General features: G+C 35.2%; 1 protein-coding gene across 23 annotated transcripts in view; it reads left to right on the plus strand.

Annotated features, from left to right (window-relative positions):
* Nucleotides 1-26787, plus strand: part of Cspp1 (centrosome and spindle pole associated protein 1) — a 142098-nt gene that overhangs the window by 64592 nt on the left and 50719 nt on the right. For all 23 annotated transcript variants that reach the window (XM_021256047.2, XM_021256044.2, XM_021256051.2 and 20 more), the window contains 7 exons: nt 5005-5098; nt 6113-6170; nt 8140-8348; nt 10416-10537; nt 11220-11298; nt 21081-21210; nt 22909-23056. In XM_021256047.2, the coding sequence (XP_021111706.1) occupies nt 5005-5098; nt 6113-6170; nt 8140-8348; nt 10416-10537; nt 11220-11298; nt 21081-21210; nt 22909-23056 (840 nt within the window). The remainder of the gene's footprint in view (nt 1-5004; nt 5099-6112; nt 6171-8139; nt 8349-10415; nt 10538-11219; nt 11299-21080; nt 21211-22908; nt 23057-26787) is intronic.

Consider the following 26787-nt stretch of genomic DNA (forward strand, 5'->3'; position numbering starts at 1 on the left):
TTCCAGAGAGGCAGAATCAATGTCAAAATGGCCATACTTCCAGAGTTGATATTCAGTGCAATCCTACTCAAAATTCCAATACTCTTTACCCAATTCGAGGAAACATTCCTAAAATTCATATGAAACCAGAAAATACCTGGGTAAAAAGAGCAATCCAGAGGCATCACAGTCCTGGACCTGAAGTTATGTTACAAAGCTAGCGTGATAAAAACACCTGATACTGGCACAAAAACTGACACGAAGGTCAGTGGAACAGAATAGAGCATACAGAAACAACACCAAGCACATTCAACTATTTGGTCTTTGACAAAAGGGCCAAAAACATACACTGGAGTGAAGATACCCTCTTTAACAAATAGTGTTGGGAAAACAATTTAGAAGATTGAAGCAAGACCTGTATCTCTCACCGTGTACTATACTAAAATAAAAATAGATTAAAAACTAAATGTTAAGACAGAAACAGTTAACGGCTGGAAGATAAAATAGGTCAAACTCTTGAAATCAGAGATGTAGCCAAAGACTTTCTGAACAGAAGAACCCTGGCTTCACAGAAAACAGCTCTGAGAATCAACAAATGGGATCATATATATATAAAAAAATCTCTTCATGGTGAAAGAAACAGTCAACAGAGTGAAAAGGCAACTTACAAAGTGGAAAAAATTTTTTGCCAACCATTCCTCAGATAGAGGACTAATACCTAGAATATACAAAGAATTCAAAAAAAATTAGAATTCCCTCAAAATAAAAGACTCATTCAAAAAATGGGCACATGAAGTGAAGACACTTCACAGAAGTAGTAGTACAAATGGCCAGTAAGTACGTGAAGAAATGCTCAACATTGCTGGCCATTAGAGAAATGCAGATTAAAACAACACTGATATTTCACCTTACTCCTGAAAGAATGGCCATCATCAAGAAATCAAATAGTAACAGATGCTGGTGGGGCTGTGGGGAAAACGGAACCCTGTTGGTGGGAATGTAAACTAGTACAACCAGTATGGAAATCAGTATGGAGCTTTGTCAGAGAACTAAAATTAGAAATTCCATTTGACTCAGCTATTCCTCTTCCAGGTATCGTCCCAAAGAGTTAAAGATGTCATGTTGTAGCCATACATGCATACCAATATTTATAGCAGCACAATTCATAATAGCTAATAGTATGTCCATTAACAAACCAATGGATAAAGAAAATGTGGTATTTATATATAATGGGATACTGTTCAGCTGTAAAGGAGGATACATCTGAAACAATTGTAGGAAAATAGGTGTATGTAGAAAGTATAATGTTAAATGAAATAAATCAGATACACAAGCTTAAATACCATATGATATCTCTCATTTGAGTAAGGCAAATACAAATTAAAGGAAAATAAATGATTGATAGAAGGAAACAGAAAGATAGCTCTTTTGTAAATGGGAAGGGCATCTAGGAGATTAAGGACAAAGGGAGGTGGGGAGGGTTTGGAGAAGTAAAAATATTTAAGATGTGTCATGTACATGTGTCATATACCTACAATAAATGTAAACATTATATGATGTAGACATGGACTAAAGATAATAACGATAATGAAAATGGGAAAAGGAGACTTAGGGAGGGAGGGAGGTGAGTGGGAAGAAGAAGGGGCTTAAAAAAGAATCAAAATGTGTTATGTATATGTACCCATTTCCTAAGGTGAATGTAAAACTCATCTACTGCAAACATGTTCTAATAAAAGACATTTAAAAACAACCCACACTTACTATGTCTTACTTTCTGTGGGTTAGAAATCTGATCATGGTTTAGTTGGGTCCTTTATTTATAGTCTCAAAAGGCTATAATTGTGTTAGCCAGGCTGTGTGTCCCCCCATTAGTGTATATATATAATATATAGAAAATATATTCATTGTGAGGGATTGGTACATATACATATCACACCTTGATCCTCTTTTAAAAATTTCCCCTTCTCCTCCCCTGTTTTGTTACCATTTCAGATGGGGAGGTTCACTTGAGAAGAAGAGACAGTCGTGGAAATGTCTCAACATGCCTTTATTCCCTTATTCCTGCTCAGCCGTGCATGCCTGTGTGGCAGTCTTCAGGGCCCTAGTTTGTCCATGCCTGAAGCAGTCCTCAGCAGCTTAATTTCCTCCAACCCTTGTGCCAGTCTACATTTATACCAAAATATACAATAGTGGCCACATGCCAGTAGAGGCCTTGATTATATAAATTATTTATACCAGCTAGAATCAACCTTGGTTATATGAGTTACCACTGAGACCCAAGAGGTGTGCTTGGGCAGAAATCTTGCTAATTTGGACTTACGGTCCACCGGAAATCTCTCCCTCATAGCCTGAACCAAATCTTGTCTTCTCTCTCTTCAGACATGAATCAACTCTTTGATTCATTGAACTTTGTATTTTTTTAAAATCACAGTTTTATTAATTTCTGCTCCTATGTTTATAATTTCTTTCCTTCTTTCAGTTTCAGATTTGGATTGTTCTTGTTTTTCTAGGATGTTGAGATGCATCCAGGCTGTTTTTCATCTAGAGCAGTGGTGGTGAACCTATGGGACGTGTGCTGCTGGCTGTTTGTTATTGTTTAAAGCTCTAAAAGGTTTGCCATCACTGATCTAGAGGCTGGACTGGGGAAGAATCTGTTGCCACATTACATATTCAGAAGTTTTGCAGAATTAATTTCTTTTGATTCTTAGGGACTTTTTTTTTTTTTAAACTAGTGGCCCACTGGAGACTCCTCACTGCTCCTCGAGATCATCTGCTGTTTCTCATCATGTAGGTTTCCTTACCATCACTGCTCACTCTATACTACCAGCAAGAATTATTTCTAAACTCAGGGAAAGCTCATTCTTTCTTCTAAGGGCTTTCATCTGATTATATCAAATCCACCTAAAATGCTCTCCCATTTGGTTATTCCAAACTTAATTGATTTTTCACCTTACTTACATCTGCAAATTTCTTTCACCTTTCCATGTTCTTCTATTTTATAGAAGTAATTCATAGGGCCCACCCTACTAACTCAAGGGGAGATTATACTCAAGGAGTCAGCACCTGGAGGAGGGGACTTACAGGAGCCATCTTCAAACTTTGCCTACCCTAGTCACATTTCTTTGTCACTAAGAAACAATTTGATACTCTTGAGGTGGTTTTTTGTTTTGTTTTGCTTTTTGTTTTTTTTGGCGGTACTGGGATTGACTCCAGGGTCTTCACACTGAGCCACATTCCCAACCCTTTTTTATTTTTATTTTTATTTTTTTCCCAGCCCCTTTAAAAAAAGATTATTATTATTGTTATTCTTCTTCTTATTATATTTACTTATTTTTTGAGATAGGCTTTGCTAAATTGCCCCGGCTAGTCTCAAACTTATGATCTTCCTGCTTCAGCCTCCCATTTGAGGGCTATTTTTAAGCTTCTCTAGGGACATGAGTACTGTTTATTCCAGAGAATAGTTTAGCCTTGCTTCTACAGAGTAACCTCTCTGGGATCTTCCCTGACAGTCCTGGGAGTCTATACAAACTGGCTGCAACTTGAATTTTTCTCTTTTGTTTCAGGTCTGCAAATTTTTCGGTTTCTTAGTGTTTTGCTTAGCCAAATGGAATTTCTGTCTGAATACACAAACTAGTATACAGTAAAGTGTGAAATGCATACTTTATTTTGGATCTTTGTTTCAGACGTCCAGCCATTTTAGCTTTTCTCAATTTTGATCTTTTCCCGCTTAACTTTTTGTGATGTTGGGAATCAAACCCAGGGTCTCATACATGCTAAGCTTATGCTCTACCACTGAGCCATATTGCCCTCCCCAAGTTCCTCTTTATTCACTTTAGCTCAGTTTCTTGGCTCTGTTGGGGTTTTCTTTTCCTGTACATGTAGTCTAGAAATTGCATTTGGGCAAAAACTAGAATGATTATAGGGGTCACTTTTTTTTTCTCTCAGGTATTATAGTCCTGTGCTGCTTGTTGTCCAATGCCCCCCAAATTATTTTGTATATTATGCCTAATTTTCTAGTTATTTAAGTAGGAAATTAAGTCCTGTGCTTTTCCTTTCCATCAAGGAAGAGGAATGGAAACCTACTTTGATTTTAAAACACTGTTAATAACCTTAACATAATTATGGTACTCCTCTGAGAGCTTCACAGTTGCTGACATCTGTGCTTAATGGGCAAACTCAGGTGCTGTGTACCCAGTATGGTTGGGAGACCAATAATTAAGATGGTAGACAAATTTCCAATTTTAAAATCCTTTGATTTATGTAACATATCTACATTGAGAGGGGTTTTTTTTGGCTCTAATTTATGTAATAATGATCTTCTCTGCATCCAAAAGTTTTAATCAACTTTTACATAAATGATATCAAGGTGAGAGGGTATTTTTCCTGTAGTATTAAAGTAACAAAGTTTTTTTTACTGTTAGTGTGATTAGTACTTCATTTTAAAATGCTTAATCTTACGTGTGGTTGGATGTACTTAGGGAGAAGGTAACTGGGAAGAGAAGTTAGGAGGTTATTTTTGCAATTTAGGAGAACTACAGAGAAGACCTAACCAAGATAAATGACCCTTAGAATAGAAAGGAAGGAGACCTCATTTGAATTGGGTAAGAAAAGATGAACATCAAAGTTACAGTGAGACATTGTGGCTCCATTATAGGGGCCATTAGCAGAAAGCAAAGAGGGGCAGTAGCTTTTGAAGAATCTATTTGGATGGAACTTGTTAAATTTAAGGGGCTTATGGAAAATATCAAGTGAATGTATTAACCCAGGTTAAAATAAGGACGGGATTAGAAAGTTTTGTCTAAAGGTAGAGGCTTGGGAGTTATTAATGTATCTTGTGTTTGACTTATGATGCAAACTCATAAATTAAGAAATTAACTGAAGAAGTACTGATACGTGTGATTCATTCCTTCTGTACTACTTATATATTCAATACTTATCGATATAACTAAATGAATTTTTGTTTAAGTTTTAGCTTTATATGATGCTTAGGAGTTATGACTAGATTTTTTTCTTATTAATATCCAGGAGGTGAAGATCGAGATCTTACTCAGAGAAGGAAAGAGAAATATAGACTAGAATTATTGGAACAAATGGCTGAGCAACAGAAGAACAAGAGACGGTAATGAAAGGTTTGCATTTAATACAGATGTTTTGAATTGAAAGTATACCTATGTAAAATGACATGGTTGTAAAATAAGGGGCTGTTTTTCCTAACAAAATTGTTGATTTATAAATCACTTACATATCAATCAGTACATTGTAAATCAGCAAGGAAAATAAATACTATGATAATGTTAATTTTCTTTGTCATAGGTAACAAATCAAACTATATATTATACAATAGTTTACTTCTTTCATTAACTTGCTTACTTTTTTCTTTAGAGTAACCTTTCATGTTATCTGTGTGCCTGTTAGGTTATCTCTTACATAGTAACAAAGTATTTTATGTTTTTCAAATTTCAAGCATACATACATAAAGGCAGTATAAAATAATCATATGGTAAATCACAAGTGTTTATGTTGTTTATGAGTCTCAGTGTTTTTAATTTCTTGTAGAAATATCTGCAAGATACTTGTTATAGTTTAAAATTAGGAGTTGCAGTCTTGATTTTAGAGAATTTGAGATCTTTTACTTTTACTTTTCCATATAGGAGGCAGCTGATACTTGTTTTCTGCTATGAGCCATCTTTAAACATCATTTTAAAAAAAATTCTTATTAGGAAGCATGGCAGTTTTATTTAAATTTTTACCCTTCCTTGTGTGAACTGAAAATATACCAGTATTCTAAGGGAGATTTGTTTCATAAAGATTTTATTTTTGGATTTTATTTTGTGTGGATTTTTATTTTGCTTCATAAAGATTTTATTTTTGGATTTTATTTTGTCTTTGAAGTATCCCATGGACTGGTTTTAAGATACTTATTCTAAGTTAGTTACTTATTCTAAGTTAGTTACTCTTTATCAAGTCAGAAAATTTGATTTTTGGTATTATTTAAGGTTTTATTATCAAAGAAATTATTTCTATTTGGAGATGTATTACATAGATTTTGTGTGCAGATATGTTTTAATGATGGTTATAATTTTGATAGTCTTTGTTATAACTTTTTAATATATAAAACTTTAATTTTGTTTAGAGAAAAAGATTTAGAACTCAGAGTTGCAGCTTCTGGAGTACAAGACCCTGAGAAATCGGTAGGGCTTCCTGGTACCTCTTAATCTTTCATTCAGATAATCCTCAAATGTAAGGATAGATACTTACTGGGAGACTGTTAAGAGTAGATCGGTTTGAACAATAATAAAATAAATTCAATTCTTATAAAATATAAATCTTAACTCTCACCTGTGTTGTTTCTTTGCCTAATTTTCTTTTTCATCTGCATATCACTTTTTAGTTTTAAATTAGTGCTTTATTTTGTTCATGTGTACTATTTCATAGGAAATATATCTGCCCAATTTACAATTGATGTTACTCTTGAATATGTTTTGACCACTTGCTTTTTTAATCTAATTTCCAAAGAAACTTTAATTCCAGTCTTTAAGCTTTTTATTGTTACCTAATGTAAAGCTAGAGCAACAATAATCCTTTTTCTTTAATTTTGCAATTCTAATGTTAAGTGAAATGAACTACATTATTGTAGTTAAGTAAGGAAGAGGTAACAATTTATTACTCTTACTAAATGTACTTTTAAAGTAGTTTGATACATAGTATTTATTTACTACGGCAAGTTTTTATTTCATCCTTAAATGATAATTAAGACTTCTAATATCATTAAAAAGTTCATTCTCTCATAAGGATGCAGCAAATCTTAACGTTAAAATTATTTAACTTTAAATTGTTATCAGCTGTAGGCTACTTTTGATTTACTTCTAACTATACTGAGTGTATATCCTTTGAGTTACCTGTTTTAAAAAAAGTAGAGGTAAGGCTAGGGGTACAACTCAGTGGTAGAGTGTGTTTAGTAAACATGAGGCCCTGGATTCAATCCCCAGCATAAAAAAAGAAAAAGAAAAAAAAGTTTAATACTGCACCAGTATTTCTCCCAAGACTGACTGACTATGAGACTTTTAGACTAATTTGAAAAATCATTCCGGATGAGATAACCATGGCAGAAAAAGCAAGATAAACTCATAAGTTAAATATATTTTCATTTATCAGTAAATACCTTTGATAACCTTTGCAGTCAAAATTTCCTTTTAACCAGGGTATAATGGCCCATGTCTGTAATCCCAGCTCTCTGGGAGGCTGAGTCCAAAGGATCATGGGTTCAAGTCCAGCCTGGGCAATTTAGTGGGACCCTGCCTAAAAGAAAATAGTAAAAAAAGAACTGGGGATATAGCTCAGTGCTGAGTAGTTCCTGGGTTCAGTCTTTGGTTTCACTGGAAAAAAAAAAAACAACTTTTATTTTATAAGCTTGAGCTTTTTAATATGACGTATTTAGATGTTAAATTTTGGAGTGTCTGACATTTGAATTGAAACCCCTAAAGAATGTCAAGTTGATTTACAAGAATAAATATCAGAGACGATATATATTTATGTATTTAATGTTTTTCAGAGACAATAGTTAAACATTACTTTAGCACTTACTTTTGATGTCAAATCTTAGAAATGGATATAAAAATGATGTTCTTTAGTAGGCATTAGCAATCTGTGGCCTATGGCTGAATCCATCTGCTACTTGTTTTGTAAATAAAGTTTTATTGAAGCCCGGCCTCCCTCATTCTTTATACATTGTCTGTGACTGCTTTAGCACTATAGCTTAGTGGGGCAGTTGTGAAGAGATTGCGAAGCCTATTACTGTTTGGCCATTTACAGGAAGCATTTGCTGGCTGGGTTCTGGAGAATACTTTCGTAACAGAAATGACAATGGATAGAGAAGTAGCAGAGTACTCTTGTATTATAATAGACTGATTTATTTGAAATTAATTCCTAGCTCTAATTATTGATTATTAAAGGTGAGACTTGTGGTGATTTATGTACTTGTCAGAAAGCCTCAATTACCCATTTATAAAATAAGAATTAGATCATAAAAATATTTTATAGTTATGAACTCTATTACTCTGTGAGTTTAAAATGTCTGCTGGGAGGCAGGGTCTTTTGAGGACGCTTCCGCCTTTAAATTTATGATACTATGTAACAAACAGATTTCTTTCTTTATTTTAGCCTGATAGACTAAAGCAGTTTAGTGTGACACCAAGACACTTTGGAGAGATGACACCACCTGAAAGACCCAGAGTAGCTTTCCAGACTCCTCTCCCTCCTTTATCTACTCCTTCTGCCCCACCCATCCCATCAGTTCACCCCATCCCTTCTCAAAATGAAGATTTGCACAATGGACTCAACAGCACCCTTGGTGAAATGGTGCCTCCCAGGTGCTTGTTTAAAATGTTTTGTGTTTGAGAATTAGGTAACATGTTGTTAAATTAATGTTTAGAAGAATAAACTAACGCAGATGACATTGTCCTTCAGAGATTTTGTATAACAGCTTTGCTAAATAACTTTCTCTTAAAATTTATTTTCATTTTTGTTTTTTCTCTGCTGTTATAAATACAAGGAAAATCTGTTTAATTCCTTTAATTGTTTCAAGATTTTTATTTTTGGAATAAATCACTAAATACATTTTAGTATTGGGTTTTAGATCATATTTAGATATTTTTATAATCTTTTAACATATAAAAGCTATGCATTATCTTTAGTTTTGTTATTTCCACTTGGCAAACATTGAATTTGTCCATCAACTTATGCAGAAAATGTTTCTAATATTACTATATAAAAATATTTTATTTTAGCTCTTGTTTCCTTAAATTCTTTACTTGCGGTAACTCAGGAGCTATGTAACTCAGACATTTGGAATAAAAAGTGTTGGCAATAATAAAACCCGTATAATCTAGGTATTGGAGTAAAGATTTGATTTCTATAGATAGAATGTATCATGCTATTCTAGTCTATACATAGAGAAAATCCTGTTAACATTTTTGTATGACTTATGCTTATTTTTTGGTTACTTTAATCTTATGAATGAATGGATTTAAATCTGTTGATATTTTTCTTAACTTTTTAAAACATTGACATTTCTGCAGTATCTTTTCATTTTTCAGTAGGACTTTGGTCTTTTATTTATTACTAACAAATTGTAGGGCCATGTTTACTGTGTTTATCAAGTGCTTTATTTTCTCTAATGGCTTCTGTATTCAACAGATTGGGTAGGATTAAAATTACAGGGCATTGTATGGTGGTTTCAGCTTCTGCTAAGAGATTGAACTGGTTAGCTTTACTAATGGAATTTGGGCAAACTTTATCTTTGTTCAGCTTCCATTTTTTCATTTATAGAAGTGGAACAGCACAATTTTTTTTCTTGTTACAAGGTTGTGACTGTTAAGTCTTATATAAATCTATTCAGTTTAGAAGTTGAGGATGACAGCTCCTTTTTATAACTTCTTTGTTGCTATACCTTTGAATTGGTGATAGTGAGGCTAGGCAAACTGAATAGTAAATGTGGAAAAAACATTCACCACTGAAGAGAACTTTAGTAACTTCTTAGTTCTTCACAAATATTTTGGAGTATGCAGCAAGGCAAAATCTGTTAAGATACAGTCAAAAAATATTCTAGAATACTCCCTTTCTCTTTTTGTTCATCTTGGAATTTGCATTTTGGATTTTTACTATTGGAAAGTACTGTATTGGTGGAAATACAGTGCTATTTTCTAATGAGTAATGAAGTAGAGGTTTTCAATTTGTGAAATACTAAAGGTTTGTGAGTCGTTTTCAGTTTGTGATATTCTAAATATTATGTTAAGACTTTACTGTTAATGTTTAATTAATTTTTATTTCACATTATGGTTGATTTCCTGTGATAGAACAATACAGTACAGATTTTAAAAAGTCCTCTTCTTCAAACTGAGCCATTTACACTCATGTGGTTTTGTAGGTCTGCCTTTTCTTCCTTAATTGTCTCACCTCTGTCTATACTAGCTTACTCTAGTAACATGGTACAAGCATTGCCTCTCTGGAAAGTCTTCTGTGATTTCTTTCTTATGAGGTTTAAGTGTCCCAGCTCTCAATTCCTATAGCACCCTGAGTCTTGCTTTGTTTACTGTATCTGGTTGTAATAATCTATTTCTGTATTATTCCTGAGGGACAGGGACAATATCTGTTTTTGTTTGATATTGGCACATAGTGACTATTGGGTATTATTATTACTTGATTGAATAATAACTTGTTTGTGTCTTGCATAAGTATTGTACCTGAAATTGTCATATTTTATGCTATATTATTTGGTTTTTGATTATAATTTCTGCTAAATGATTAGAACAAAGTTGTGGCTTTTTCTAAATTTGTGATTAATGTTTCAGGCATGTTTTGTTAAAAGAATAATAACATCTTGATTAAAAATTTATACTGAAATATGTGAAGACTTCTCCATTTCTCTTTTGATGCAGAATTGCACCTCTGCCACCACCTCCCCTACTACCACCTTTGGCTAACAACTATCGAGCTCCTTATGATGATGCATACTATTTTTATGGTGCCAGAAATACTTTGGACCCCAGTCTTGCTTATTGTAAGTGATCTAGAAACATCTTTTTCCAGTGATTTAATAAAAAAATTGGTTTTTGTTAAGCAAAAGTATATAAATAACTTTGCTTAATTTGAGTATGTTTGTTGACTTGATAAAGTCAATATTTGTATTAGTCAATTTTTGTTACTACAGTAAAATATTTTAGGAGGCTACTTTATATACAAAAGAGATTATTTTGGTTCACAGCTTTAGAGAGTTCAAAAAGCAAGTACAGGGTCTGGCAAAGACCCCCCCATCCCACCAACACATCATAGCAGGAGCATGTCTTTGTGTAGTGTCTCTTCCTCTTCTTATAAAGTCATCAGAATTCAGTTGTGGAGCTCCACCCTAATAATCTAATCTAATCAGTTCTTAATAGTCACACCTCTAAACACCATATCACATTAAGGTTTTACTCTCTTAATTATGTTAATGTAAGACTTTGGTGATTAAATGCCTGCATGAATTCTGGGGGACAAAACATACCAATACCTATTTAAAAACCCAGTTATAGTTTGTAGTTATTTCATTTTTATCTATATTTAAGAAACAACCTTTTGTGTTTTCTTGTATTGTTTTATGGTAACTCCTAACCCAGAAAGAACATGTTTTTCCTTAGGAAGCGTTTTCGTTTTGTGCTGTTTAATGGGTACTCTGAAATAAATGTTATTTGTCTTCTTTTAAGATGGTTCAGGAATGATGGGAGTCCAGCCTGCAGCTTATGTTAGTGCTCCTGTCACCCAGCAACTAGCACAGCCTATCGTGTAAGTCATTATTTGAAAAAATAATTCTTTATTCTCTTTTCCCCCAGTTTCTTATTATATTAAAATACATATAATGTAAATTTTCCATCTTAGCCAGTTTACTGTCCCAGGGATATTTAATACATTCATTATGCAGCCATTTCTAGAACTCTTTCATCTTGTAAACTGAGACTTGGTATCCATTAAATAATCATGGGTTCTTACCTCATACTCTGGCAGCCACCCTTCTGTTAATGTCTCTGATTTCAACTACCACAAATACCTCATATGAATAGAATCATGCAATATTTGTCTTTTTCTAACTGCATTATTTTACTTAGCATAATGTTCTTAATTTTCATCAGTATTATAGCATGTGTCACATTTCCTGAATAATAGTTCTTGTATACACAAGAAGTTTTGCTTATTGATTCATGCATTAATACTCACTAGGGTTGCTTCCATATTCTTTTTTTTCTTTTTCTTTCCATGCTTTAATTGTTGTAAATAATGATATTAGCATGAGTGTACGAATCTCTTCAAGACCTATTTACAGGCTTTTGAGCATATACTAAGAAATGAAATTTCTGGGTCATATAATAATTCTGTGCCCCCTGCCCCATTGAACATAGGGACCACTGAGTTATGTGCCCATCCCTTTTTATTTTTTAAAATTTAATGCAGGGTCTCACTAAGCTGCTCACAATATGTCTTAGTTACTTTTCTCTCATTGCTAAGACAAAATACTCGACACCCAAAGTTAAAAAGGGGAAGTTTTATTTGGCTTACAGTTCAGTTTCAGTCCCTAATTGGCTGGCAACAAAGCAGGGTGGCAGAGCAGCAATAGTTCACAGCAGTGGAAGACAGCAAAAGCAACAAGAGACCTTGACAGCATCTTTCTGCCCCTTTTATCCCATCCAGACTACCAGGATTAAGGTAATGGCAAACCAATCACTCAAGTGTATTGGTTTAGTAATCACACGCCCTTAATCCCAGCATCACATTCTCTATATTCAGCCACCTCTTAAAAAGAAAGCCCCACATGAGGCTTTTGGAGGACATCTAAACACAAGCCATAACATTCTGCCCCTGGCTCCCGCAAAACTCATGAATATCCCTTTATGCAAAAAAGCATTTAGTCCATCTCCAAGAGTTCCCAAAGTCCTAACAATTTCAGCATTGCTGAAAAGTCCAAGTCCAAAGTCTCCTCTGAGATTTAAGGTAAATTTTTAGCTGCAAGCCCCTGTACAAATGAAAAGAAAGTTAAACACTTCCAACGTTCAGCGGCACAAGATAGACATTTGCATTCCAAAAGTTACAAATGGGGATACAAAGGAATAGGACCAAAGTAAGTCCAAAATCAAGCAGGGCAAACATTAAATTCTACAGTTTCACTTCCAGCATTCCTGGCAATTTGTGGCAAGTTGTCAACTCCAAAGGCCTTGGGTGGGTCCAATGGTATGGCACTGCAGATGGTTGTAGCTCCCACAGCTTCTCTCTTGGGCTGGTTCTGCTCCCTCCTTGCAGCTTTCCCTAGACAATCCACAATCCTGGCTTCTTCAATCTTCTGGTGTCTCTACTGCACCTTTAGCTTTGCACTCAGTTTCACAAACTGCCCTCTTAGGGGCACACTGCCTGGCTTCCCAGGCCTTCTTCTGAAATCTGTGTAGAAGCTTTCCTGCCTGCACCACAATTCTTCCATTCGGTGTGCACCTAAAACCAGTGCCACATGGATGATGCCAAGGTCTGCTCCAGCTGGAGCAGTAACCAGGCTTCCTTCTCTCTTGGCCGTAAGGGACGAGTGCCTAGATTGCTGAGCACTCTGAATCCAGTTCTGAGGAACAGATTCTCTAGGCTGCCACCATTCTGCAACATGGTGTGTCTGCCGCCATTCTGGAACATGGTGCTCTTGGGCTTTCTTCTCAAAGGAAAGTCTTGCACTTTTACAGTTTTCAGGCTGCACAGGGTGGAGTCCTGCTGTTTCTTGTGATGCCCTCAGGCCATCTTTTCCATTTTCCTTCCTTCTCAGCAATCAAGATCTCCTCTGCTCTATCTTTGTAGGCTGCAACTTTATTGGTGCTTCCTTTTTTGGCCAAACACATGCTTTAAATCACTCTTCTGGGCTCTTTGCTCTTGATTTTCAATGTAAGTCTGGCTAAAAGCCCCCAACAGTAACTATGCCACTGCCTCAAGATTAGACTGCCTTGAGATTTCTTGTGCTAGATTAGTCTGCTGCCCTTAATCTCAGATTTAGGCAAAGTCTCTGGACATGAGCAAAATACAGACAAACTTTCTGCCAAAGAATAGCACACATTGTCTGGAGTCTAGCAGCCAGTGCAGTCCTTCATCCTAGTAGAAACTTCCAGAGCCTGGTCTTTACTGGCTTTCTGGTCTTCTGAGCTCTGACTAGAATCTCCCATACAGTACAGCCTAATGTGTTCCAACTCTGCACTCTCAACTGGCATCTCAGAATCTTTCCAAACTTTACCCCTTCCCACAAGCCAGTTCCAAAGGGTCTTGACTAAAGTCACAGCACACCCCACTTCTCTGGTACCAAATTTCTGACTTAGTTACTTTTCTCTCATTGCTGAGACAAAATACCAGACATCCAAAGTTAAAGGGAGAAAGGTTTATTTGGCTCACAGTTCAAAGAGGTTTCGGTCCCTTATCTGCTGTCTCCAAGGCAGAGTGGTGTAACAAATGGTGGAGGAATGAGACCACCTCAGCAGGCTGGTGAAAGCAAAGAGGTACAGACTTTATTCACCTGGGCAAGCAAGAGGCCGTCAGCACCAAACAGAGAAAAGGCTGGAAGCATTATAGGACATTGGAAAGAGGTCTGGCAGGTGTGTCACATATGGGAGTCAGAGCAAATATTTGTGGTTGGAGTCCATGCAGCAATCAAGGCAGATGTATGGATATTTTTCAGGTGACTTGGCATTGAAAAGATGCTGTACTTTGTAGTTGTTATCTCTATGTTGGGAATATCCCATCCTGTGTTCTATATTCTATCTGCTCTGAGATAGCATGGCTTTTATGAGGTGGAGACCGCATCTACATTGGCTGCCTGTTTTGTTGTGGTTTCTTTGTATCTTGTCCAAGCTTGGAATTAAAGAGCATATTCTTTAGCCATTTGATCAGTTCCAGCCTGACAGGTGGCAGAGGGGTGACAGTGCGTGGTGGCGGAAGATAGCAAAAGCAACAAGAGACTTTAACAGTGTCTTTTTGCCCTTTTTATTCCATCTAGACTACTGGTATTAGGGTGGTGTGAAACCACCCATGTAGTGGGTGTAGTGGTTAGTAATCACATGCCCTTAATTCCAGCATCACACACTCTATGTTCAGCCACCTCATCTGCATGAGCCTTTGGGGAGGATATCTAAACAGAAGCTATAACATGCTGGCCTTGAATTTGTGATCCTCCTGCCTCAGCCTCCCAAGTAGCTGGGATTATAGGCATCTGCCACTATGCCCAGTATCTTTAAAAAGTATTTTTGAGGAACTGCCATTTAATTTTCCACTGTAGCTATACCATTTTATATTTCCATCAACAGGGCATGGGGTTTCATTTTCTTTACATCCTTGCCAAAATTTATTTCCTGTTTTTTAGTACTAGTAACAAGGGGTGTGAGGTGATATTTCATTGTAGTTTTGATTCTTTTTTCCCCTGATGATTAGTGATATTCAGCATCTTTCCTTTTTTTTCTGGTACCAGAATCTTCATCATCTTTTCATGTGCTTTTTGGCTATTGTCTATTTCCTTTGGAGAAATGTATATTCAAGACCTTTGACAACATTTATTTATTTATTTATTTATTTATTTATTTATTTTTGAGGCAGAGTCTCACTATAAAGTTCAGGTCAGCCATGAATTTGTAGCAGTCCTCCTTTCTTGGCCTCCTAAGTGCTGAAATTATGGGTGTGCACCACCATGCCCAACTAAGTTGTTTACTGTTGTAGCTTTTTATTATATTCTGGATATGAGTACTATATTAGATACATGATTTGCAAATATTTTCCCCACTCTTTGGGTTGCTGTTTTACTCTCGTTGATATTGTCTTTTAATACATAGAAATTTTAAATTTTTATGAAATCTGATTTGTGTATTTTTTATTTTTGCCTGTGTCTTTGGTGTCATATCCACAAGATCATTGTCATATCCAATGTTGTGAAGCTTTTGCCCTACATTTTCTTCTAAATATTTTAGGGTTTTAGTTCTTTTTTTTTTTTTTAAAGAGTAGGAAAAATTTATTGAGAGAAAGCTTCTGTCCGAGAGACAGAAAGGGGACGGGAAAGTGGGTTGCCTCGGTTTTAGTTCTTATATTGAATTCTTTGACCTGTTTTCCGGCTTTTATGGTGTTAAGTGAAGGTTCAACTTCAATCTTTTGTATGTGGTCGTCTAGTTTTCCTGGCACTGTTTGTCTTTTTTGCCATTGTGAAAAATAATTTATTCAAATATGTGAGGGTTATTTCTGGGCTCTATATGGTATTCCCTTGGTCTCTATGTCTGTCTTTATTCTAGTGCAGCATTGTTTTGATTACTGTAGCTTTGTTTGTTTTGTTTTTGTTTTTTGGAGAAAGGGTCTTCATATAGTTCAGGCCAGCCTTGAACTCACTATGTAGCCCAGGTTGGCCTTGAATTTGAGGCTATCCTTCTGCTTCAACTTCCCAAGTGCTTGGATTATGGGCATATAATGCCACACCCAGCCAGTTACTGTAGTTTGAAAGTTTTCAAGTCAAGAAATGTGAATCCTTAAGCTTTGTTCTTCTTTTATATTGTTTTGGCTATTTGGGCTCCCTTGAGACTCCATATGAATTTTAGGAAGGGCTTTTCTATTTCTACAAGGAAAAGTCATTGGGAATTTGATAGGGATTGCTTTGAATCTGTAGATTGCTTTGCATAATATTGACATTTTAACAATATTGTCTTCTAACCTATTAATATTAGATGTTTCCATTTAGTTATGTGTTCTTTAATTTGTTTCAGTGGTGTTTTATAGTTTTCATTCTATAGATCTTTTGCTTCTTTAGTTAATAGCTAAGTTCTTTTTTTTGGTACCGGGGATTGAAGTCGGCACCTTGAGCTTTCAAGGCAGGCGGTGGAACCACTGAGCTAAATCCCTGGCCCAATAGCTAAGTATTTTTTGATGTTATTATAAATGGAATTATTTTCATAATTTTCTTTTCATACTGTTCATTGTTAGTGTGTAGAAATGCAACTGATTTTTGTGTATTGACTTGTAACATTTACTTTTGCTGAATTCATTTATTATAGTAGTTCATTTATTATAGTAGTATAGGAAGAGGGTCTTTAGGGTTTTCTGCATATGTTATCTGTGAACTGAGATAATTTTAGTTCTTTCTTACAGTTTGGATGCTTGTATTTTCTTTTCTTGCTTAATTACTCTGCCTAGAAATTTCAGTATTATGTAGAATAGAAGTAGCAAAAGTATTTGGGCATGGTGGCACTTGCCTATAATCCCAGAAGCTGGGAAGCTGAGGCAAGCAGCTGCAAGTTTGAGGTGAGTGTTGGTTAAATAGTGAGTTCGAGTTCAAGGCCAGCCTGAATGTCATAGCAAGACCCTGTCTCAAAACAACAATAAAAACCGAAACCAAAAGAAAAAACAAGTAGCAAGTGTAGGCATTCTTGCCTTGTTCCTGTCTTTAATAGCCTAAATAATAATAGAAGCAACCTATAATTCTTTTAGCTGTTTTTGTGCACACGCAATTTGTCTTTCCATATGCTTTAGTATTTTAGCATGGTTTAATCTTTGTGTCATTTGGAAGGATGGTAAGACTTTGATTAGATTTTAGCTTTTAATAAAGGTGATTATGGTGTTTTTTTTTAAGATAATGAAGTAATGACTAAATGTTTAGAAACACAAGGTATAACTTATTAAAAAGAATCCAAACATGATGAACTGTAGCAAAATTGTTTTAGTACCTGCCTGATCATTTTCAGTTTTGGAGATGGAATAAGTTAAGAGTTTGCTTAACTTAAAAAAAGAGAGGAAAAGAAGCATAGGAAAGTTTAGGGTACCAACTTTTTTTTTTTTGTACTGGGGATTGAATCCAGGATTTTTGCACTGAGAAACCTTTTCTGGTTTTTGAGACACCTAGCCCTTTTCTGTTTTTGGAGACAGGGTCGCATTAAGTCACTAAGTTGCCATGTCACTGGGTCCTTGCTTTAGTGATAATGGAAAGTAAAGTAAAGCAACAGTATGAATTTTTAGACAAAATCTTTAATTAAAAGGTAAGAGAATATAAAGTAGAGAATACCTCTGACAAAGCTCAAGCCAGTCGCCTAAGAAAGGAAAGTAACAAAGGTAAAATAGGAAAAAGGCTTCAGTTCGAGAAATGCAAGTGAGCACAGTTGTGAAGGAGGTGGGTCAGACTGGCCCATTCGCAAAAGGACAGGTCCCAGTTTTATGGGGTACAGTGTTTGGCTTGGGCCTGGTCAATGATCGTCTCAGTCCTAATTTTGTAGCTCTGGGGAAAGCCTCAATACTTGATTGGTAATTTGGTTCCTGTAAAAATGACTGCCTCTGTTTCTGACGGTTTCAGTCCTGTGAAGCTCTACTTTTCCTGAGACCTGGGTGATTACAGGCTTAGACTGATGGCTGGAGACTTCTAGGTGTTGATCCAAGGATGAGGTGTGGGCATGGAAGATAGTTCTGGAAATGAATGTTATAAAAGCTAGTAATTGGATGTCTCTGCAAATATTGAAAATTAATTACTCTTCGCTTGGTACCTTCACTCTTGTAGGGAGATGAGAGATTAGGTAAATTTAGGGCTAATGAGCCTTGTTTTGTCAACTTTTCCTAAATGATTAACCTACCAGTATTGCAAGTTTTAAGGTAATAAAGGATATAAAAATGAAAGTCAAGCTTTATTTTGTTTTTAGTTACCTATAGACACTTGTAGGCTCAAGTGAAGAGTCACCGGGTTTAATAAAAACTGATTTTTAAAGCCTGGTGTGGTGGTGCATACTTGTAATCCTAGTACTCTGTGAGGCCAATGCAAGAAGATTGCAAGTTTGAACCCAGCCTGGGCAATTTAACAACCTAGAGAGACTTTGTCTAAAAAAAAATAAAAAAGACTAGGATATAGCTCAATTCGAAGTTCTTGGCCTCAATCTCTATTACTGCAAAACAAAGGAGAAAACTAGTTTTAGTCCTAAATGGCTCAGAAGAAAACAAATTGTGCTTTGAATGAGTAACAGGTTAAGGGCTTATGAGTTTGTTCTTTGTCCCCATGATATAGTTTTTGACTATGTTAGAGAGACCCTCTTTCAAAAGACAGTTGTAGGAAATGGCAGTTTCTTTAAAAAGTTACTCCCTCATTGCTAAGACAAGACACCCAATGCCCACAAGTTAAAGGAGAGGTTTATTTTGGCTCACAGTTCAAAAAGATTTCAGTCTATAGTCAGCTGGCTCTAAGACAGGGTGGCATGTTAGAGGGGCATGGCAGAGAAGAAACAGTCTATAGCATGTCAGGGAGGAAGTAGCAGCAGGATGGAGCCTTCCTTTCCCTTTTATCCCATCCAGGCTACAAGCCTATTGATTGGTGCCACCCATACCCAGGATGGGACTTCCCATTATCCACACCCAGCACTGTGCTAAACCTATCAATCAGTAGGCTCATCTAGTTATCACACATCCATAATCTAGCAACCTCCCAAAAGCCCCACCTATGAGGCTTTTGGGAGAACATCTAGATATAGCCCCTAACACCATATAATTCTGTAGTTCCATTCCTATGTATGTAATTAAGATAATTAAAAATATATGTACATACAAAGATTTGTTTGTGAATATTCATATAGTGCAGGAGATTAGGGTGTGGCAAACTGGCTGAGCAAGTGGGTACGACCTGTCAATAAGAGAGATCCAAGAAATGTGCAGCAAAACAGTTCCCAAAGCCCTGTACCTAGGACCTAATAGAGAATGCTATCTTCAGTTCTGCTCAGAAGCGGGTGTTTGATAGCACAGCCTAGATCTGATGTCAGCTTGAGGAATGGGAGATAGAAAATATGACTGCCATTTAGCTCTCAGTTATTGTGTTCTGTCTTTCCCAGTGTGAAAGACTGCAGAGCACGTTTCTTTTCCTACCATTAATAAATGTAAAACCTTGCTACCTTTTGTGCTTGTCTTGACCAAGTCTTTGTTCAGGATAGACAGAACCTAGAAAACACCTCGAGAAGGGGACCCCAGAATCAGAACCCGGTAACAATAGCATAACAGCCAAAAAATGGAAATGATTCAAATGTCCATCAGTGTGTGAATGGATAAACAAAATATTTTAATCTGTGCATGAAGTAATATTCAGCAATAGAAAGGATTGAACTACTGATACAACATACATCAATCTCAAAAATATTATGCTCAGTGAAGGAATCCATATGTATTGTGTGATTTTAGTTTATGTGAAATGTCCAAAAAGAGCAAATCTATAGACACAGAAATTAGACTACTTAGTGATTGCTTGGGGTAAGGGTGAGAGCAGGGATTGGGTTGGGATGGGTATAAGGGATATTTTTGGGTTATGGAAATGTTCTAAGACTAGATTGTGGTAATGGTTGCATTACCACAATTTGCTAAATTTTAAATAAATCATTGAATGAATCACTGAATCATATTTAACACCCCCTCCCTTTTTCTCATCTGCATCTGATTACAAACAATTTGGGCCCATAGTATGGGTTGGAAGATAGGAAGAATAATGAACGAAATAGATACTGAGAGAATCTGTCTACCATATAATTTATAGCCAGTATATTTGCTCTGAAGAAGTATTAGGTCTGTTGGGAACTATTCTGAATCCAATGTGACAGTACATGCAAATATAAAAGATTATTAATAAGTTGAATAGATTAAATATAGAGAGGAAATATTATTTTAAGTGATACTGCTTTTGGAGATGAGAAAGCTTTTATTTGGAACAGTCAGACTTTATATTGTTTTATTTTGGAAATGGTAAGAAAGAAATTTTATTAAATTATTCTTTAAGTCATTATTATGGTGTTACTTGAGGGACTTCAGGTTTGTTTTTTCTGTTTGTTCAAAAAAGTGCTTAAACCATATATGTATTGCTTGGTGAATTATTACAGGATATTTTCACTCCCACGTAATTGCCACCTAGGTCAAGAAATAGACCGATAGATTTGAAAATTCTATGGATTGTCAAAGCAGAGGAAGGAGGGGGAGAGTTTATGAAGGGGTTACTTGCTTAAGCATTCCTCTTTGCCTTAAAGAGAAAATTCAACGCTCCATTTACTTGTGGTACTGAGGATTGAAAGCAGGGCCTCATAATGCAAAGCCAAAGCTCTGCCACTCAGTTACATCCTCAGCACCGCCCCCCCCCCGCCCCTTTAATTTTGAAGCTGGTCATGGTGGCACATACCTGTAATCCCAGAATTCTGGGAAGGCTGGGGCTCTGAGAAGATTACCAGCCCAGCCTAGGGAACGTAACAACTTAGCGAAACCCTGTCTCAAAATAAATTTGAAAAGATCTGAGAATGTTGCTTGGTGTGAAGGCCCTGGGCTCTTTCCTCAGTAGAAAGACAAACAAATTTTGAGGCAGGATCTTGTGAAGTTGCCCAGGCCAACCTCTTAACTTTTAATCCTTCTTCCTCAGTCTACTGAGTAGCTGTGATTACATGTGTGTGCAACCATGGCTGTCTCCTTTTCTATTTTAAAATATTTTTTTTTTGTGCCATACTGTTTCAAATGACTGTTGAATTTTCTTCTTGAATTTTCTTATTCTTGAATAATTTCAATTCAAATTAATTGTTTATTCGATGTAGGAATACAGTTGGACAGAATGAACTGAAAATTGCAAGTGATCCAGTGGTAAATTCAGGACTGACTTTTGAAGATAAACCAAAACCTTCCAAACAGTCACTTCAGTCTTACCAAGAGGCTTTGCAGCAGCAGGTACTTACTCGTTCATTTAATGTTGAATATCTTATTTGTTAGCACAGTGGTCCTTTAGAAATCAGAGTGTGGCAGGGAAGGAAAAATGCCGGTTGATTGTGATTCAACATTGTAAGATTTGATGTAGATATACTGGAAAGCTATTGGAAGCATAGGATAAGGAGAGTAATTGGGCAACTGGGAAGGCTTCACATGGTAATTGATAGGTTAGATGATGATGTTGTATGATGAATAGGTTAGATATTGCTGTTATTCATGGAATGATTTGAAAGAAAGAACTGCAGAGTTAGGTTGTGCTGGATTGTAAAGGACTAGATAATTAAGGGGCTTTCAATTTTATCCTTTTATGAACAGCTAAAGAAAGGGACTTTTAAGCCAAAAGAGAAAGAATTAATTGAGCAGATTTGGCTTTCAGGAAGATGACTGATTGTGGTGTGGATGATTGAGAAAGAGATACGGCATGGAGATTTCTTAGTAAACTATGGAGGTACTCAGCCAGGAGGTGATAAGTCCCTGCACTGGATGGAGAAGTAGGGTGGACACTGAAGAAATAATTCTAGGGCTTCACTGACAAGATATAGATATAGAGAATGAGAAAGAACAGAGGGCTTATAGATGCTTTTGAGTGCTCTAATCAAGAGAATAATAAGGCTATAAACTAAAATAGGGAGTACATGTAGCAGAACATGTTTAGGGAAGAGGACAGTGGTTTTGTTTGAAGAGAGTTTACTTAAGAGTATTAAGAGTAACTATTAAATGTATGGGTTTTTGGGGGGACAATTCAGTTATCTTTGAGAGGGCCCTGGGACTCTTCCTATGGATATAAATTTAAACTGAGGGTTTTTTTTTTTATAATCCCACTTAGATTTCTTTTTAATGTATTTTATTCAACTTTTACATAGGAAAAGAAGCCTTCTGGAAAGAATGATCTTTAAAATTGTAGATTTACCATCATCATTTTTTGTATGTTAGAAGTCCACTAATAAGTACTGAATTTTGAATTCAAATTTTGAGCATATTAAAAATACTGCTGACAAAACTAGATTTTTCAACTCTAGAAATCATTTTATGTGTTGACTTATGCTATGAAAGGGTAACTAAATTTATTATGTCTATGTTTTTGAATTTAAAAGTGACTTTATAAAATACGGATTCTTATTCCTTGCCGATCACAGAATCCTGTGATTACATCTGGTGATTAAGAATATATTTCTTTGAGTGCTTTCATAAAGCTGTACTTAAAGTAGTCTAGTACTATCCCAGAAGTGTTGGACATTTACTTCTCTGAATTCTGATTCTGTGAATTTGACCAGGGTGGATAGGTCTGGTGAAGTAGGGAGTAGACTTTGGGGTTGGGCAGTTACAATGAAAGGGCAGATAGAAAATGAGCGCGACCCTAGTGGTTTCACGGAACTGGTGAGGTTGAGAAGAGAATGGCTCTGGTGAGTCTCAGATGGCTTTACTGGCTAGAGAGGCCTCTGGTGGCATGGTCTAGGGGGAACAGTGGCTATGGCCATTTAAGTGCTTTTCAGTATTACATGTATTTGTGATTTCATACTGGAGAGTGAAATGTATGAAACATACTGAAAAGTATCTCCATTTTTTTTCCTAATCAGAAAAATAAAATATCTTGTATCACCAACCTCTTTATTAGCATACTTGTCAGCTCTTACTTAAAATATATCTTATGTTGTTAAGATTCGGGAAAGAGAAGAAAGAAGGAAGAAAGAACGTGAAGAAAAAGAAAAATATGAAGCTAAACTGGAAGCTGAAATGAGAATTTACAACCCCTGGGGGAAGAGTGGAGGTGGTGCTCCTCTGAGGGATGCAGAAGGAAATTTGATAAGTATGCTATTTCCATGGGTTTGTTTTAAGTTATTTTTAACTTTTTAAAAGAGTGGAGAGTAGAAAAAGATGGGAATCATTTGGAATAAACTTATTCATTTACTTTTATTACAAATTTTTCATCACCTGATAGAATCCTAACTGCAGAGAAAAGTTCATCTTAGTTGATATTTACCCAGACTAGGACCTAGAATATTTAATTTTTAGTAAAACTAATAAAACTCATATTATAAGTTTTTGTGTGTTTTTTAGATTAGTAATACATCTTAAAAACAAATATACTAGAATAGTTGTGGGGAAAAATCTTGTTTTTAATTCATAATTGGAAGATACCTACTCAATGCAAGATCTTTGAAAAAAAGATTTGATCTCAGAATTTTTTACTAGCTTGTGGAATTATGTTAATTTATCTTTCGATTATGTATCTAATAATCGCACAACACAAACTTTGAAAAAGATGGTTTAAATAACTTGCATATATTAAGATAGATCTGACTAGTTTGTAGCTAAGCAGAAAAAGGGAAGTAAAGATAATGGGTTTTTGAAAATTATTAAATTAAAAATGAGAGAGGATAATTGAAAGTATCTTTTAAAATGTCAAAAATGTAGACTCCATGTACTCTTCAGATGTTATATATTATAGGGATAAGTGATGAAATGAGATGATTGATGTGTATTTTTACATATTATGGATTTTATTCCTTGTTAAATATATACTTTTAAAGATACATGAGGTGTGATCAAATAATACCATGAATGTTTAAATTAAAAACAAAATATTCCAGTAAAAGACACATTGCCATTAATTCTCCACAAAATACTTCAGTTAATGAAAAATACTGTTACTTTAAATGGCAGTTAATAGAAACAAAGAGGCCCAAATTCTCACTTATGTCACATTCTGATACTGTTTAGGTGGTTCTCCTCCAAGAGATAGCTCAGGAATCTGAAACCTCTTCCTTTGTATCACTGCTCCATTTTAGGATCCTTTACTTCTAGCTGCACAGACTAGACCCAGTGGCTAGTGAGAACACGTTGAGGATTTTGTTAGGTCCTGGCCTAGAAGTGGAAGAATATCACTTTTTACTTCATTCTGTTACTCAGACCAGTTTATAGGAAGATTATAGCTTGAGTGGCTGGTAAGTTTAGGTTTCTTTATGCCTAGGAGGAGAGCCCAGAGTTGATAAGCATAAGCATATCATTAGTCTTTGCTATAATAGGAACTCTAAGTTGTGAATTGATAGAAATAAACTGGTTACCATGAGAGAGGTGCTTGAGTGACTAAAACATTGGAAATAGACTAATTTCCTAGAACTTTTAAGGCTAAGATTATTTACAGTTCAAACAGTAAAATTATGGGATTCTGTGTGTATTTAATTGGTAGAAATAAATAGAGAAAGTGTGGATTTTTGAATTATAAAATGTTGCTTTAGAAATGCTTGACCTAGCAGGAAATTGAGAAAACTTCTCTGAGATTTATATTTTTAGCAGTAATATATATTTTGCTCATTTAATACTGTAGCTATGCCAGATAAGGTATTCTATTTATCAAACAAAATAATATTCTTTTATAAATAATATATTCAAAGGAAATAAATGCAACACTTAAGGAGTATTAGTTTGTTTTGTGTGTGTGGACTATATTTTAGAGAAAGAAGAAGCACAGTTTTTTGTATTATTATATTTCAAATGTATAATAAGGGGCAGTGTGATGCCCAAGACCATATATTTTGTATACTTTATTTTGGCTAACTTTAATTCTGCTGCTGGTTTTTCTAATTATTCCTCTTGTTCATTTTTTTTTTTTTTTTTTGGTACTGGGGATTGAACTCGGGATCTTTGTTCATTTTGAAACTAAAGAAATAAAATCTTTACTCTTAGCTCTTCAAGATTTCTTTTTAAAGGAAAGTAGTTATTAATGAAATATCAAAATCTGCTGTTCTCATAACTGTAAAGATAGCATCAAACCTTTTAAAGTAAATACCTCTTATTTTATTTTTACCATACTTATGTGTTTCCTTTCTCAGTTATTTATTCGTTAAAGTTCTTTATTAAGTTTCCATAAAGACACACATATTGTAAAGTCTTTCAGTGCATGTATGGATAAACATATAGTGGGATATAATAAATAATAAACTGTTGATACACACAATTTGGAAGACTCTCATAGGAATTATAGCAGGCAAGAGAAACCCTTCTCTGAAGATTACTTATACATGAATGTTTCCATTACATGACATTTAGAACTATAGGCAAGGGGAACAAATCAATGTTTGCCAGGATTTATGGATGGGGAAAGGGAATAACTAAAGCAATAGCATGATGGAACATTTTTTGGGTAATGGAACTTTTCTATATCTCGATTATAGTGATGTTATGTGAAACTCTATTGAGTTAAAATTTTAAACTATTCAACAGAAAAAAGTCAGTAAAAATAAAACAATAAAATTAAAAACTTAGCCACTTCTAAAGATGGCCAAAAATATCTTATAGTTCTAAATAGATTATAATAGATTAGTAAAATGATTAAGCACATTTATGTATTTATTTATTTAGTCATACTAGGGTTTGAATCCAAGACTTCATACTGAGTGACATTCCCAGCCCTCTTTTTTTTTTTTAAATTTTGAGACAGGGTCTAGCTAAGTTTCCAAGTTGCCCAGGTTGGGCTCAAACTTGTGATTCTCTTGTCTCAGCCTTGCAGAATGCAGGTATGTGCCACCATACTTGGCTAAAGATTTCTTCATATATCCTTTAATGTTTGTGTTTTATGTAGTCTATTACCCTAGTTAGATTTATGTTTGTTTTTGTGTTGTTTATTGAGATAAAATTTACATTCAAAATTTTGTCAATTTTGACAACTGGTCGTAATAACTACCACCAACATAATCCAGATAGAGAGTATTTCCAGGTCTGCACAGTTTCATTTGTCCCTTCATAGTCAGTCAGTCTTGTACAATCATCTGTTGCCACCAAGCTGTGATCTACTTTCTGGCACCATAGTCTTACCTATTGTTTCTGACAATTTTCTTTTAGCATAATATTTATAAGATTCATCCATGTTATTGCATATGTCACTATTTTTTAATTACTTAGTACTATATGTTTGAAGTATCATAATTGTTTATCTGCTTATCAGCTGATGGACATTTGGATTGTTTCCAATTTAAAGTTTTAAAAATAAAAATATTATAAACATTCACATATAGGTCTTGGTGATAATGTTAGGTTTTCATTTCTTTTGGGTAAATGCTTAGGAATGGGGTCACTGGACTGTATAGCAGGGCCATTTAAGTTTGTTAAGAAATTGCCAGTCCATTTTCTAAATTGGTTGTGCCTTTTTTATTCCCACTAGAAAAGCACTACATTTCCAGTTGTTCTGAATTTTTATTAGCATCTTTAAAATTTTGGCCATTCTTTTTTTTTGTACCGGGGATCATACCATTCTTTTAAGAGTGTAGTGATGTTTCAATTTTTTTTTTTTTTTGCCTTTCTTTTTTTTTTTTTTTTTTCTATTAAGTTCATTGGTACAGGGCTGGGGATTTAGCTCATGGTTCTGCTGCCTGCTTCTCAAGCATAAGGTCCTGAGTTCGATCCCCAGTACCAAAAAAAAAAAGTTTATTGGTACATTTTAGGTATACAATACAGTTACATTTATCATCGGGAGCTTGTACCTTTACATGATGTATCTTGGTTCTTATTTTTTCCCCATTCTCCTGCCCTTCCTTCAAC

Source organism: Heterocephalus glaber, unplaced genomic scaffold, assembly GCF_053883595.1.
Source record: "Heterocephalus glaber isolate CG9 unplaced genomic scaffold, H.glaber_assembly_v1.0 deba00001553, whole genome shotgun sequence".
Lineage (NCBI taxonomy): Eukaryota > Metazoa > Chordata > Mammalia > Rodentia > Bathyergidae > Heterocephalus > Heterocephalus glaber.